At 37.9% G+C, this 13830-nt stretch overlaps 1 protein-coding gene across 5 annotated transcripts in view; it reads left to right on the top strand.

The window, feature by feature from the left end:
- The window catches only part of rps6kal (ribosomal protein S6 kinase a, like), a 168910-nt gene that overhangs the window by 58396 nt on the left and 96684 nt on the right, over positions 1–13830 (top strand). For 4 of the 5 annotated variants that reach the window (XR_011887512.1, XM_072270358.1, XM_072270359.1 and 1 more), the window contains exons 3-5: positions 4894–5010; positions 7135–7216; positions 7843–7923. Coding sequence is in view for 4 of the 5 variants with exons in the window: in XM_072270358.1 (XP_072126459.1) it covers positions 4894–5010; positions 7135–7216; positions 7843–7923 (280 nt within the window). In the remaining variant the exon portion in view is untranslated. Of the gene's footprint in view, positions 1–4893; positions 5011–7134; positions 7217–7842; positions 7924–13830 lie in introns of those variants that run through there. The other variant, XM_072270361.1, reaches the window with a different exon arrangement.

Below are 13830 nucleotides of genomic sequence, written 5' to 3'. Positions count from 1 at the left end.
GAGTTTCTTGCACTTGGAAGTTCTGGGCACAGTGGGGTGACTCCAGGTTGGGCTCCTGTGTTTCACCAAGAGTAAATCCTGAGTGCTGCTTTGCTCTCTCCTGCTCCAGGTATTTTATTTTGGCCTGATGTATTTTTAGGCCGTGCATGTTCTTGCAGACCTTGCCACAAATGCATCTCACTTGTAATGGTTGGTTCGTTTGCAAAGGTTAACATTCTTAGATCTGTCCTGTAAGAGTGGATCATCCTTCCCACCTCTGGGGCTCCTCTGGGGGTATGTCTAGGGTGTAACCAACCTCAAGTTGCATTGTATCTTTAAAGGAATTTTGCATTTTATGTCATTGTTAATATTCAGTATTCAGGAATAATGAGTTGATTTCAGATTAATATTGCTAATATGTCTTCTACCTTTTTATTTCTCATGACCATTACAAGGACTTCCATGTTGGACCAAGGCCTTCAAACATCTTGAAACCACTGATTGAAGTTTAAAGTTTAGTCTTTAAAAAGGTGTTACTCTTGGAAAAATACATATGTTTTATTTTTATGGAACCAAAAGACTTAGTCCTAATTTAGAATGATGAGTTGGCATACATTTTGTGATGCTTTCTTGAGCTCAACTGTATTTGTCCTGAGTAATCTTATGTTGTCAGCTGCAAGTCAAAAGTATATAAGTGAAAGTGAAACAGATTTATTTCGAAGTATATCACACTGAGGTTAGGAAAGAGGGGAGAAAGCTTGTATGGAGCACAGTCACCAACATAGATCCATTCTGCTGAATGGTTTTGGAGTAGTGGAGAAAACAGACATTTCAAATTATAGTTTGCCTCTATAATATCCATGAGAAAAAAATTCTGAAAATACATTCTTTTATATTACATCCCTTCTAATAGAAGTAGTCTTTTAGTAAATCTGCATGTATGATTCAAGCTTGCAGTGGGCTGTAATGTGGGTGTTTGTGCTTTTATTTCCAGATTTGAGTCATGAATCCTTCAAACCTGGAACAGCTGTCTGTTTGTTCAATTTGCTTTTCTAAATAGAAGGCATTTAGTGCATAGTGGCTAGAATTAACTCCTGCCTGAACAAAGACCTGGACCCACTGCAGTTTGCCTACTGCCACAGCAGGTCTTCATCAGACACAGTCTCACAGGCTTGAAAGCACTTGGACAAAAGCAATACATACATCAACTTGAAGTTTATTCATTACACCTTGGTTTTCAACACCGTCATCCCTTGAAAACTAATCAACAGGCTTCAAATGCTGAACATTTGTACCTCCCTCAGCAGCTGGATCCTTGACTTCCTCATTGGAAGACCACTGTCGGTAGGGATTAGTAATAACATTACCTCTTTGTTGGTAATCAACACAGGTGCACCTCAAGGATGTGTGCTTCTCACTATTCTGCTCTACTCTACACTCATGACTGTGTGGTTAGACATAGTTCAAACATTATCTATAATTTTGCTGATGATACCACTGTTGGCAGAATCTCATGGGAACAAGGAGATATATAGGAGCGAGATCAGATGCTTGTGTGGTGTAACAGAAAAAACTTGCGCTGAATATTAGCAAGGCCAAGAAATTGACTGTGGACTTCAGGAAGAAAACACACCAATCCCCATTGACAGATCAGCGGTGGAAATAGTAAACCACTTCAAGTTCCTGGGCATCAGAATATCAGAAAATCTATCCTGGACCCAGTATATTGACGCAGTTACAAAAGTGCATGTAAGCAGCTCTACTTTGTTTGAAGAGATTTGGGTCATCACCAAAGAGTAGCAAATTTCTGCAGATGTAGGCGGAGACATTCTGACTGCACCACTGCCTGGTATGGGGGCTCCATTGCACATGATTGAAAGAACCTGCAAAGAGTAGCTGACTCAGCTAGCTCAATCGTAGGCACAAGCCTCCACACCAATGAGGCCATCTTCAAAAGGTGGTATCCATCATTAGGAACCTCACCTTTCAGGATATACCCTCTTCTCATTCCTACTGTCTGGGAGGAGGTATGTAAGACCCACAATCAATGTTTTAGGAAAAGCTTCTTCCCCTTCACCATCAGATTTTTGAATGGTCCATGAACCTCTTTTGCTCTATCAACTGCAACTTATAGTGAGTTATATGTCTTGCACTGTAGTGCTGTCACAAAACTACAAGTTTCATGCCACATGTCAGATAATGAACCTGATTCTGTATAGTGTGCACCATTATGTAATGGAATTTTGTTTGTTTTGGCATGGTATGCAAATTTTCTTCTGTTTGCTTCTGCATTCTCATTCAGTGTTAACAGGTATTGTACTTGGAAAAGTGCAATAAATCACCATGAAGTGCACCTTTATTGTAACACAGGACAAATAAACCTCCATCAGTTAAACCACCAGCAATCTTTTTTTGAGTACTATATCATCTAGAAAGTTTACTAGAAATTGGTTAATTATTAGAATGACAAATTTATTTTTATATAGTGGCTTCTGCATCCTTTTGTAACATCTTAAAGAGATGAGGGATAAATGCTAGTGAGGATGCTGAGGATTGATAACCCCAATGCTTTGTTTAAATTGTGTCATGGAATCTTGCAATTGCAGGATTGGTCTGGGCCTCAACTAAAGGATGGCATCTCTGGCATTGCAGTGCAGTGTCATCCTAGATGTTTTGTATGAAAGTGGGACTTGAACCTAGATTTTTCTGTCTCAGATGAAAGTACTATCAGCTAAAATGTGGCTGATGCAAGGTTAATTAGCACTGGATGTTGGTCCAAATGGCTAATTTGTAAGTGAAATGTTTCCCATCCTTTCATTACTCTACAGTTTCCCTCATTTTGCTTTGTTTCACAGTACATAGTTAGCAATATTTCAGTCAAGGATGAATCCCATTGCCAAAGGTAAATCTACAGGAACACAAGAATAATCTGTGTATTGCATTTTATTTTTGAATCCTAGTCCTGGCTCTTTAACAAAGTTACTTCTGATTTTCTAGATGTAGTGTACTCATTAGACAGTCCCTTGGTATCAAGGATTAAGGATTTCCATTAAGGAAAATGTAGGATCTGAAAACTGCCACCAATGGGCAGGAGATGCATTACTGGATTGGGAAGTAGTATAAGAGGTGGTTCCCTATATTTCCACTGGCCTTGCACCTCCCAGTGAAGAGGTTCAAGGTTCCTTGTGCCCTTCTGGAGGCTGCTCTTCAATTTTGATTGGTCACAAGTCAGGAATCCCATGAGCCAGCAAAAATATTATTTTTTTTCAAGGAGGCTTTGAGAATGTCCTTGAGACTTTCCCTTTCTATCATAGTAATCTTAAGCTGTGATGGAACTTGGCCACACTAATTTATATGTTTTGGACATGTCTGAGCCTTGAAAAATTCTGGAAAGATGTATTTCAAACTTTTTCTGCACTTTTCAATGTCAGCTTTAAGCCCAATCTTTTGACTGCCATGTTTGGTATTATTGAGGATAGTGCTGCAATTTGCGGGTATTGGCCTTTATGTCTCTTATGGCCAGGAGGGCGATCTTGCTCAAGTGGAAGGAGGCTGCCCCGCCCACTCATGCTCGATGGCTATCTGACGTTATGTCATGCCTTGATCTAGAGAAGATTCGTTGTTCGATTTCTGATTCTAAACATGATTTTCTAATGTTATAGGGACCCTTTCTGAATTATTTTCACAATCTTTGAACTGTTATTAAAGTATGGATCTGAGCCATTATTATTATAATATCATATGGTAAGGTATTTTTCTTTTTTCTTTTTTTTTTACCAACCAGCTCAATTCGGTAGTGGGGTAGATTTTTTTAAATAAAATACAATTATTTTATTTTATTTCATTTCATAATTCAGTCTTTCTTTTGTACATGATTGATTTGGAATATGGGATACTGTGATCATATTACTGTGATTTAAATGTAATGTAATTCATATTATTTACTTGTATCCTTATGAATTTTGTATTTGTATTCATGCAATTTATAAAATATCAATAAAATATTGAAAAAGAACTTGTTTTCTACTGTCTTTATATTGGGCATGCATATGATGTGGTCTGACCACTGGAGCTAGGTGAATCCAAATTGAGCCTTGAAGCTGGGATGTTGGTCAGGGAGAGGACATTGATATTGAGTTACTTATCCTGCCAGTGGATTTGGAGAATGTGGTTGAGATAGTATTGGTTAGATTTCTCCAATTCTTCAAGAGGTATCTCCTTTTGGTACTCCGTGTTTGTGAAGCATATAGGCAGCAGAAATTACTGCTGTCTGTAGACTAAAATCTGTCTGCCAGATTTAAAACAACTCGGTGCTGTGTGCCTGTGCTTAAAAATGCTATACCATCTTTATTGGAACTGCTGTTTTGCCACTTGCTTTTTCCTCAGACATGATCAGGATGAATAGGTTTTGAGGGAAAGATTGGGTTCTGATATATTAGAAGCTACTTGATTAAATAAGGGTTGACATTTTCACAAAGTTATAAGAATGGCATCTTTATCCAGTTTCTGTTGACACCAGTGGACATTAGTCTTACCTCAATTTATCATTCCTCCCGTCTGAGTCTGGGCACCCGAATGTTCTTGAGCAAAGCTTAATTTGTCTGATAGTAGGCGGCTGTGAGAATGTTGAAATTAGGCACTGATAGTTCAGTGTAGAATCAAGAGTGGCAATATTCAATGACTAGTGGTATTTCTTTCTACGAATATGAAAGTTGATCATTGCTAGGTAGTCCTATAAACTCATTTATTTTTTTGTGAACTTGCTTGGTGCCTGAATAAAATATTCTTCTCTTTCTAGGCATTTTTCACACGAACAAAAAACACATTCCATCTGTTAATTTTGTAGGAATTTTTGTTTAAATATGGTACTTACCTGTAAGGATGTTTAATCATGTTCTAAATCTTGTTTTTCAGGATGAAGGAAGATTCAAGGAGATTCCAATCACACACCATGTGAAGGAAGGGTGTGAGAGGGCTGATCCCACACAGTTTGAGTTGTTGAAGGTCCTTGGTCAGGGATCTTTTGGAAAGGTCAGTGTTTTTTGTAGACTTAGGTACAGTATGTTAATGACAAAAATTTCCTTCACTTGTTAAATAAGAATTTAAACTTACTTGTCTGCCTGATTCAATTCTATAAAGTTTACTACATAATTTATTTTTAATTGTGTACTTTATAAGAAGTATAAACGAATAATGAGTTGTTTTAAATGTTTTTCTTAATATTGTTGCTGCAGTGTAACTGTGTGATACAGATTGTTAAAACCAGATACAGCATTAAAATGATAGTAGGTTGAGAAGCAAAGCACGATGTTCAGTTTAATCAAAAAGTATTGCTAATTGCAAACAATATCCTGAAACATTTGAACTCCTAATGTTTAAAACTTGTATAGCTTAGTATGTGGGACTATGGTAATGTGTTGGAGCAAACTGATTGGCTTGGAAAGAACAATTACATTAAATCAATCAGGAATATGCATTTGAAGGATAACAATTGTGACAGGATTCTTGACAATTAAGGCTATCCTCCAGAGCAACTCAGTCTTTCAGAGAGTAATGAAGGATAAGGAATAGCTCAAAATGGTACTAAATAAAAATGCATTGTATTTTTATAAGGAAGCAGAGTAAGATAGCTCCAGAAGTAGGTAGTCATCAGTGAGTTCAAACTGAAAAAGTAAAAAGTATGGGCAAGAGGGAGAGGAGGTAAAGAGACACTCACTGTTATTACTTGGGTTTAATAAAAAAAATGGCTGTGTCATTAGCCTTTGTTAAACACACATAATATTGAATTCAACATATTTAATAAATCTGTGTTTTAAAAGATATATACAGTAATTGTCACAAAAAAGTCATTAGAATTGATTTGGCCAATCTTATATAGTTATATTCCTAACACTTCAGCTTTTGGGAAGGTTCCCTGACTTGGATTTATTTCTTTCGTTGGGGAAGCTAGTACAGTTCACCACATGCATTACACCCATTTGGAAAATGGAATTTCACCGTTATGGAATTCCTAAACCACTATCCAAAATTTGAGGTATAGAGTAAAACTTGCTCTCATGAAGTAAGTACATTTAAATAAATACATATGTACAAATGTTTTTGATTCTGTGCAGATGAAGCAGGTTTGCATTAGAGAAACTCATGATATGACCGATTTCTAGAAACATAACCCCTCTGTCCCTGTAATGTGGGGGTCGCTTGTATGTAATTTTAATGAACCATAATCTGAGTGGGGTATCTGGTGCAGACTAAACTCAAAATTTTTCCAACTTGTTCTCTTGCCTGTATGCAATTAAATGTTTGTTCAAAACCAGTTGTATAATGCAATAAAATAATAAATCACTGTAAGTTAGCAGGTCAGGCGTTATTTGTGGAGAAACAGTTAATGTTTTGGGTCCAGGACCTTTCATCAAAGCCTTAATTTTCCAGAGAATCTGGCTGATCTGCTGAGTGTTTTCAGCATTTTTGTTTTTGTTTCAAATTTCCAGCATCTGTAGATTTTGTTTTTAAATTGTGTATAATGCAGCTTACTGCCTTCTGGGGAATTTGTGCTAAAAAGGGTTATTGGGACACTGTATATGTAAAGATGCTCCGTAGAAAGAGACTGTCTGTGTGGTTAGGTATATTGCAGGTTTGGGGCATGTGTTTGAGCCATTCAGTCCTGCAATGTAGAAATCCTAACATGTTCCTAGACCTCTTGAACAATGACCTCCTCAGCCACCTGGCCAGAAACTGCTGTTGAATTTGTTACCATAGACAAAGCTCTATGTTTGCAAGTTTTGCATGCATAAGAGTAATTCTTGAGTCCAAGAGTACAAAATCAACCAGTCCATGTGGATCTTGCACCCTCTAGTCAGATTTTTACAATTATTTTAATTATTAATCCTTAATACTCTCTCTGATTCTACCATTCATGGTATATATCTGATCCTTATTAGACCCCCACCATCCCACGATGTATTACCTCACACGCAATGCAATTAAATTTTAGTTGCTGTTGTCCTGCCCAGTTTACCAGCTGATCATTATAATGAAGCCTTCTGCAATTCCTATTTTTAACTGATTCACTTATTTGTGTTAATATTGCCTGCCATATTTTGAATTTTTCTTTCAGCAAAATTCTAATGTTTTGTCTTTGAACTTTTCTATAATTAGGTGTTTTTGGTTAGAAAGGCGGTTGGCCCTGATGCTGGACAATTGTATGCAATGAAAGTACTGAAGAAAGCTACCCTAAAAGGCAAGTCTGAATTGCTTGCCTTTTTTTGTGATCGATGAGGAATGGAAAGAGTAGTAGATCACCATTTTCACAGTATTCTGTGATGGTTTGTAATAATGAACATATGGATATTTTAAAACTATTTCACTATTAAAAAATCAGTGAAAATGTATCAATTTCTGACATTCCTTATTGGAAATATTTTTAAGTTTCTAAAGGCCTTTATCCCTTCCCAGGTTTAGCTACTTAGTCATAAAATTATGAAGTTCAAAAGTCCATATTATGTCCAATTCCAAAGACTTGAAGGTGAAGTGAACTCTGACATGGCATTTGCCTGATTGATGGGGTCATTCACTCATGATATTGTTGACATTTTACTCTCAGCTGTACGTGCATTTTTGCAATCATTGAATGAGGATCTTTGATAATAAGATTTAATGAACACTACTTATTTTTATTTCTGATACACCTCTGCAAGTTTTAGTTCTGGATAGGGTTGAGAATTTGGCTTAGTGCAGAGCACCTTATTTGAACAGTGAAGGCATTACAGGTTAAACAAATTGAATGTTCACCAATTGTGATGTCTTTCTGCTACTTACGGTACACGTTTAGTCACTGAAAATCATATGTATATTTTTAATTTTCAGTTCGGGATCGTGTTCGTACAAAAATGGAACGAGATATTCTAGTGGAAGTAAATCATCCATTTATAGTTAAATTACACTATGGTGAGTACCAAATGCTTATCAGATTAATTTTATATCTTTTAGGCTGCTTTCACTTTAGTTATTTCATTTGAACTAAACATTCAACTGGGTTAAATTTTGCTGTCCTTGAGTTGAAGTGTTATTTAAAATGTGTATTCTTATTTTGCTTATTACCTACAATTACTCACAGACTTAGTACTGTGCAGCAAGTGTATTATTTAATTGGAAAAGTCAGAACTTGAATGAAGCATAGAGAGAGAGAAAATGTGCATTCAGCAATTAATCTGTAAAGGGCCACAACTAGCATACGTACAGTTGATGAAAAACTGTACTATATTAAGGGTCATGAGAAGAATTAACAAGAAGACTTGCTATTCCTATAACTAGTCTGCTGAATCTTAAACCAAGGAATCCTTGCTATTTAGGAATTGTCTGATGTATTGTAAATAACCTGGTTAATGGTGATTCATCTCCTGCTCCAGACATAACATGGCTGATCCCAAAGAATCCTTTCACAATCTTTCCATTTTGGCTGCCTCTGATTTTGGTTTTTGATGTTTGTTTGAAATCGGGTCTAAAATTTAAATGGTGAGGAAATTCATTTAGGAAGAAGGAAGGAGAAAATGAAAAAAAATTAATCAGTAACTGTTCTCTTTTTTTCACTTTTTGGATGATCTTCATGCATATTACAAAACTAACTGGTATAAGATGACGAAAATTAAAATAGTGGAGTAAATTTTCCTTAGATATATCAGAGTCAGGTTTAATATCACTGGCTTATGTTGTGAAATTTGTTGTTATGTGGCAGCAATCCATAATTTAAAAACTAAGTTACTGTATGTATATATATTAAAATTAAAATGTTAAATAAGTAGTGTAAAAAGAGAATAAAATAGCAGTGAGATAGTGTTCATGAGTTCAATGCCTATTCAGAAATCTGATAGCAGAGGGGAAGAAGCTACTCACCAATCATTGAGCGTGTGCCATCAGGCTCCTGTACCTCCTCATCAGTGGTAGCAATGAGAAGAGGCTATGTCTTGGTTGAAGGGGGTCCTTAATAATGGTGCCACCTTTTTTGAGGTGTTACTCCTTGAAGATGTCCAGGATGCTGAGGTGGCTACTGCCTATGATGGAGCTGACTGAGTTTACATCTTTCTGCAGCTTATTTCAATCCTGTGCAGTAACGCACCTCCCCCCCACCCCCCACCATACCGAACGGTGTTGCAGCCAGTCAGAATGCTCTCCATGGCACATCTGGAGAAATTTGTGAGAGTCTTTGGTGACATACCAAATTTCTTCAAACTCCTAATGAAAAATAGCTGCTGTCATGCCTTACTTGTAACTGCATCAATACATTGGGCACAGGGTATATCCTCAGAGATGTTGACACCAAGGAAGTTAAGATTGCTCACCCTTTCCACTTCTGACCCCTCTATGAGGACAGTGTGTGTTCCCTCACCTTACCCTTTCTGAAGTCCACAATCAGTTCTTTGGTCTTACTGGAGTTGAGTGCAAGGTTGTTGCTGTGACATCATTCAGCCAGCTGATCTACCTCGCTCCTGTACATTCTCTCGTCACCATCTGAAATTCTGCCAACAATATTTGTCATCAACAAATTTATAGGTGGCATTTGAGCTGTACCTAGCCACACAGTCATGCATGTAGAGAGAGTAGAGCAGAGAGCTAAGCACACATACATGAGGTGCACCAGTGTTGATTATCAGCGAGGTGGAAATGTTATTTCTGATCCACACAGTCCGTGGTCTTCCGGTGTGGAAACCAAGGATCCAGTTGCAGAGGGAGGTTTTGGGAGCTTTTTGATCAGACCTGTGAGAATGTTTGTGTCAAACGTTGCACTGTATTCAGTAAACAGTAGCCTGACGTAAGTATTGGCCAGGTGATCCAAGCCACTGAAGAACCATTGAGGTTGCATCTGCTGTTAACCTTTTGCGGTAATAGACAAACAGCAGTGAGTCTGGTTTCTTTCTTATGCAGGAGTTGATTCTATCCCTAACCAACCTCTCAAAGCACTTCATCGCCGTAGATGTGAGTGCTACTGGACAATAGCCGTTAAGGCAGCTCACCCTGCTCTTCTTGGGCACTGGTTTAATTGTTGCCCTTTTGAAGCAGGTGGGAACTTCCAACTGTAGCAGTGAGACATTGAAAATGTCTTTGAACACGCCCACCATTTAGTTGGCACAGGTTTTCAGAACTCTATCAGGTACACCATTGAGGCCTGTCACCTTGTGAGGGTTCCCCCCCCCCCCCCACTTTAAAGAAGTTCTGGCATCAACCTCCAAGGCTGAGGTCACCAAATGCTGCAAAGTTCCTCATAGCTGTAGTTTTATTCTCCCTTTCAAAGTGTGCATTAAAAGTGTTGAGCTCATCTGGGAGTGAAGCATCACTGCCATTCATGATATGAGTCCTGATGAAGGGTCTCAGCCCAAAACGTTGACTGCACTCTTTTCCATAGATGCTGCCTGGCCTGCTGAGTTCCTCCAGCATTCTGTGTGTGTTGCTTGGATTTCCAGCATTTGCGGATTTCCTCTTGTCTGCCATTCATGATGTAGGAAGTAATGGCCTGCAAATCCTGCTAGAGTTGATGTACATTGATTCCGCCTCCAACCTCAATCAAAATTTTCTTTTGCTCTTAAGTAAGTCGTTCCTGGCCACCTTGTATAGTCCTGGATCAGCAGACTTGAATGCCACAGATCTAGTCCTCAGTAGACTATGAATCTCCTGGTTCATCCGTGGCTTTTTATTTGGGCGTGTACAGTATGTTCTCTGTATTGGCTCACACTCATCCACACAGGTTTTAATGTCATCAGTGACAACCGATATATTCATTCAGACTTGGGAAGATGAATCCCTGAATTCTGTACAGTCCACCAATTTCAAAGAAGTCTTGTTAAGTACTCCAGCGCCTCCCTTGTCCATACCTTCTTGATCCTCTCTACTGGTGCTATGGTCTTCAGTCTCTGCCTTTTCTCGGGTTGTAAAGTACAGGCAGGTGATCAGACTTTCCAAAGTGTGGGCATGGGGTGCTACGGTAAGCACTCTTGATGGTAGTATAACAGTGATCTAGTGTATTGGCTCCTCTGGATCCACAACCGATATGTTGCCGATAATTATTTAGAGACTTTTTCAAGGTGGCCTGGTTAAAATAAACCAAAATGATGGGTGCGTGGGTAGGAGTTACCAGTGTTTTTCATGAATCGATGGTCATCTAGGTAAATGTGGAAAAAGAATCAGTAGTTTTGAACTAATTATATTTGCCAAGCAATCAAGTGTACTGAAATTATTTTGATTTAACAAAAATAGTTTGGGTAATTACTTAAATATTGCCGAGCTGTGATTTTATTAATTATTTTGTCATTGCATGTTCAAAATACCTTGCAGCGTCACTGCAAACAAAACGATGTGTTCTTTTGAGCATTCTGAAAATTAACTTGATTGTGTTTCCATTTGGTTGCTGCCATTGGTCTGAAATCAGCATCAAGTGCAGAACACGAGGAATTCTGCAGATGCTGGAAATTCAAGCAACACACATCCAAGTTGCTGGTGAATGCAGCAGGCCAGGCAGCATCTCTAGGAAGAGGAAGTGCAGAAATTCACTAAATTTTGAGCATGAGCAAAAGTTAATGCAAACTGTATTTCTACTATCCTCTGTGCTAGTTTAAATAAAGTGATTGGGTCTCCATCTAATAAACTGGTCACATTGGAAAATGAGTTAATCACTGTTGACCGTTTTTGCTGGTTGTGGTTGTTACAGAGCTTGAAAGACGCACAAGGACAAAAGTGGGTATATTTCAGAAGTTTGTAAATATAAATTGTTGTGTAAGTTTGTTCAAAGTCATTTTCAGTTACTTAACACCTAATAGACATTTAACACCAGGGTTATATGTATTGATGCACTGGATTAAAAGTGCTTGAATTCTCTGCTGAGTGCATTTTCAACTATTTTAATCAAACTATGGTGTTATTTGTTTCTGAGTTTATCGTGGATTTTTAAATTTTGTTTCTAAAATACACTGATGGAAAATACTGCTTTTGGTAATAAGCAAATAAGTTTAAGCAGAAATGAGAGAAAAAATCCTCAGTTACTAATGAAATTTTGCTGATTTCAATCAAAGTGAAAATCCTAACTTTGTATTTTTCTTTTTGTCACATGGTGTGTCTGTACTTTTCATAGATCTCCCCTGACTTAAGCATCTCTTTCAACCAATAAAATTGTTATGTGGAAATGCACACAATTGTAAATTGCAAATGTGTTGGGCCAAAGTGGCTTATAAATCAATGTAAAGGTATAACAAAATGGGTATTTTTGGAGTAAAATGTTTGATGATTAATTTATATAACTGGAGAAAAATAAATTCAAATACATTTATAATCATGGTTTATAAAAGAAAAAGTCCTAGAGGTTTATTTGTAAGTTTGGCCTGGTTTTGTATTTGTATGTGTAGAACCCAAGATCATACCAGCAAAATATGTTTAAATAATTAAATACTAGAATATATTTGAAAATGAAATGTTGACCACAATAACTGGACAAAGAATAGAACATTCTAATAATGAATGTTTCAGTCACTTTCTGAAAATGAAGTCAAGTCAAGTCAAGTCACTTTCTATTGTCATTTCGACCATAACTGCTGGCACAGTACACAGTAAAAATGAGACAAAGTTTTTCAGGACCATGATGCTACATGAAACAATACAAAAACTACACTGAACTACGTAAAACAACACAATAACTACACTAGACTACAGACCTATGCAGGACTGCATGAAGTACACAGAACAGTGCAGGCATTACAGTAATCAATAAACAAGACAATAGGCACAGCAGAGGGCAGTAGGCTGATAGTCCGATGGCTTGGGGGAAAAGCTGTTACATAAATAAACAGCTGAATGGCGGCGTCCGGGATCATGTCAGTTTCTGTACTCCTACCGAGTATTTCGTTGGACTCGGATGTAGTCCAATTTAATGTTCATTGGAGAGCAGAATGGACGGGAGAGCTTTTTTCCTGGCACGGACTCCTGCCCGCTCGCCTCGCTTCCGCTTCCTCGCACACCACTTATGATGGCCCCACCTGCAGGCCCGAATCCCTCCACAAGCGGACATTGGACGGGAGAGCCGGCCGGCTAAGGCTTACTTTTATCCTGACACGGCAAAAGAGATAGAGGACAGATGTTTTGACATGCATAATGTTTATTAAAATATTTCCAGTGATGGAAACTCTTATAGATACTTCCAGCATTTTCTTTTATTGCTGTTGTGCAGTGTTTATGAATTGTATTTTTAAAATTAAAAACCAACTGAGAATATACTATTGCTGGTTAATGTATTTCTTTCATTTCATGATTTTGCAAGATTTCCCCTAATTAGTCAATTAGTCGAATACTGCTGTCATTGGTCAAGCCAAATAGGGAAATCTTTTGTGTTGAGGGGAGTGGGGTAAAAGTGTGATAGGTCCAGTCTGAGTTGAGATTTGAATATTCTGTGTAGTGAGAGAATAGGACCAATCAAGTGTGACAGTGGAAAAGTGTGTATGGAACCAGAGGAGATGGCAGAGGTATTTAATGAATACTTTGCTTCAGTATTTACTACGGAAAAGGATCTTGGTGATTGTAGGGATGACTGAAAAGATTGAGCATGTAGATATTAAGGAAGAGGATGTGCTGGAGCTTTAGGAAAGCATCAAGTTGGATAAGTCACTGGGACCAGATGGGATGTACCCCAGGTACTGTGGAAGGCGAGGGAGAAGATTGTTGAGCCTGTGATGATGATCTTTGAAGCATCAATGAGGACGGGAGAGGTTCTGAAGGATTGGAGGGTTGCGGATGTGTTCCCTTATTCAAGAAAGGGAGTACGGATATCCCAGGAAATTATAGACCAGTGAGTCTTACTTCAGTGGTTAGTAAGTTGAT

This window comes from Mobula birostris, chromosome 10 (genome assembly GCF_030028105.1).
Source record: "Mobula birostris isolate sMobBir1 chromosome 10, sMobBir1.hap1, whole genome shotgun sequence".
NCBI lineage: Eukaryota > Metazoa > Chordata > Chondrichthyes > Myliobatiformes > Myliobatidae > Mobula > Mobula birostris.
The sequence above is the reverse complement of the archived record's forward strand: the minus strand, read 5'-3'. Positions and strand labels throughout refer to the sequence as shown.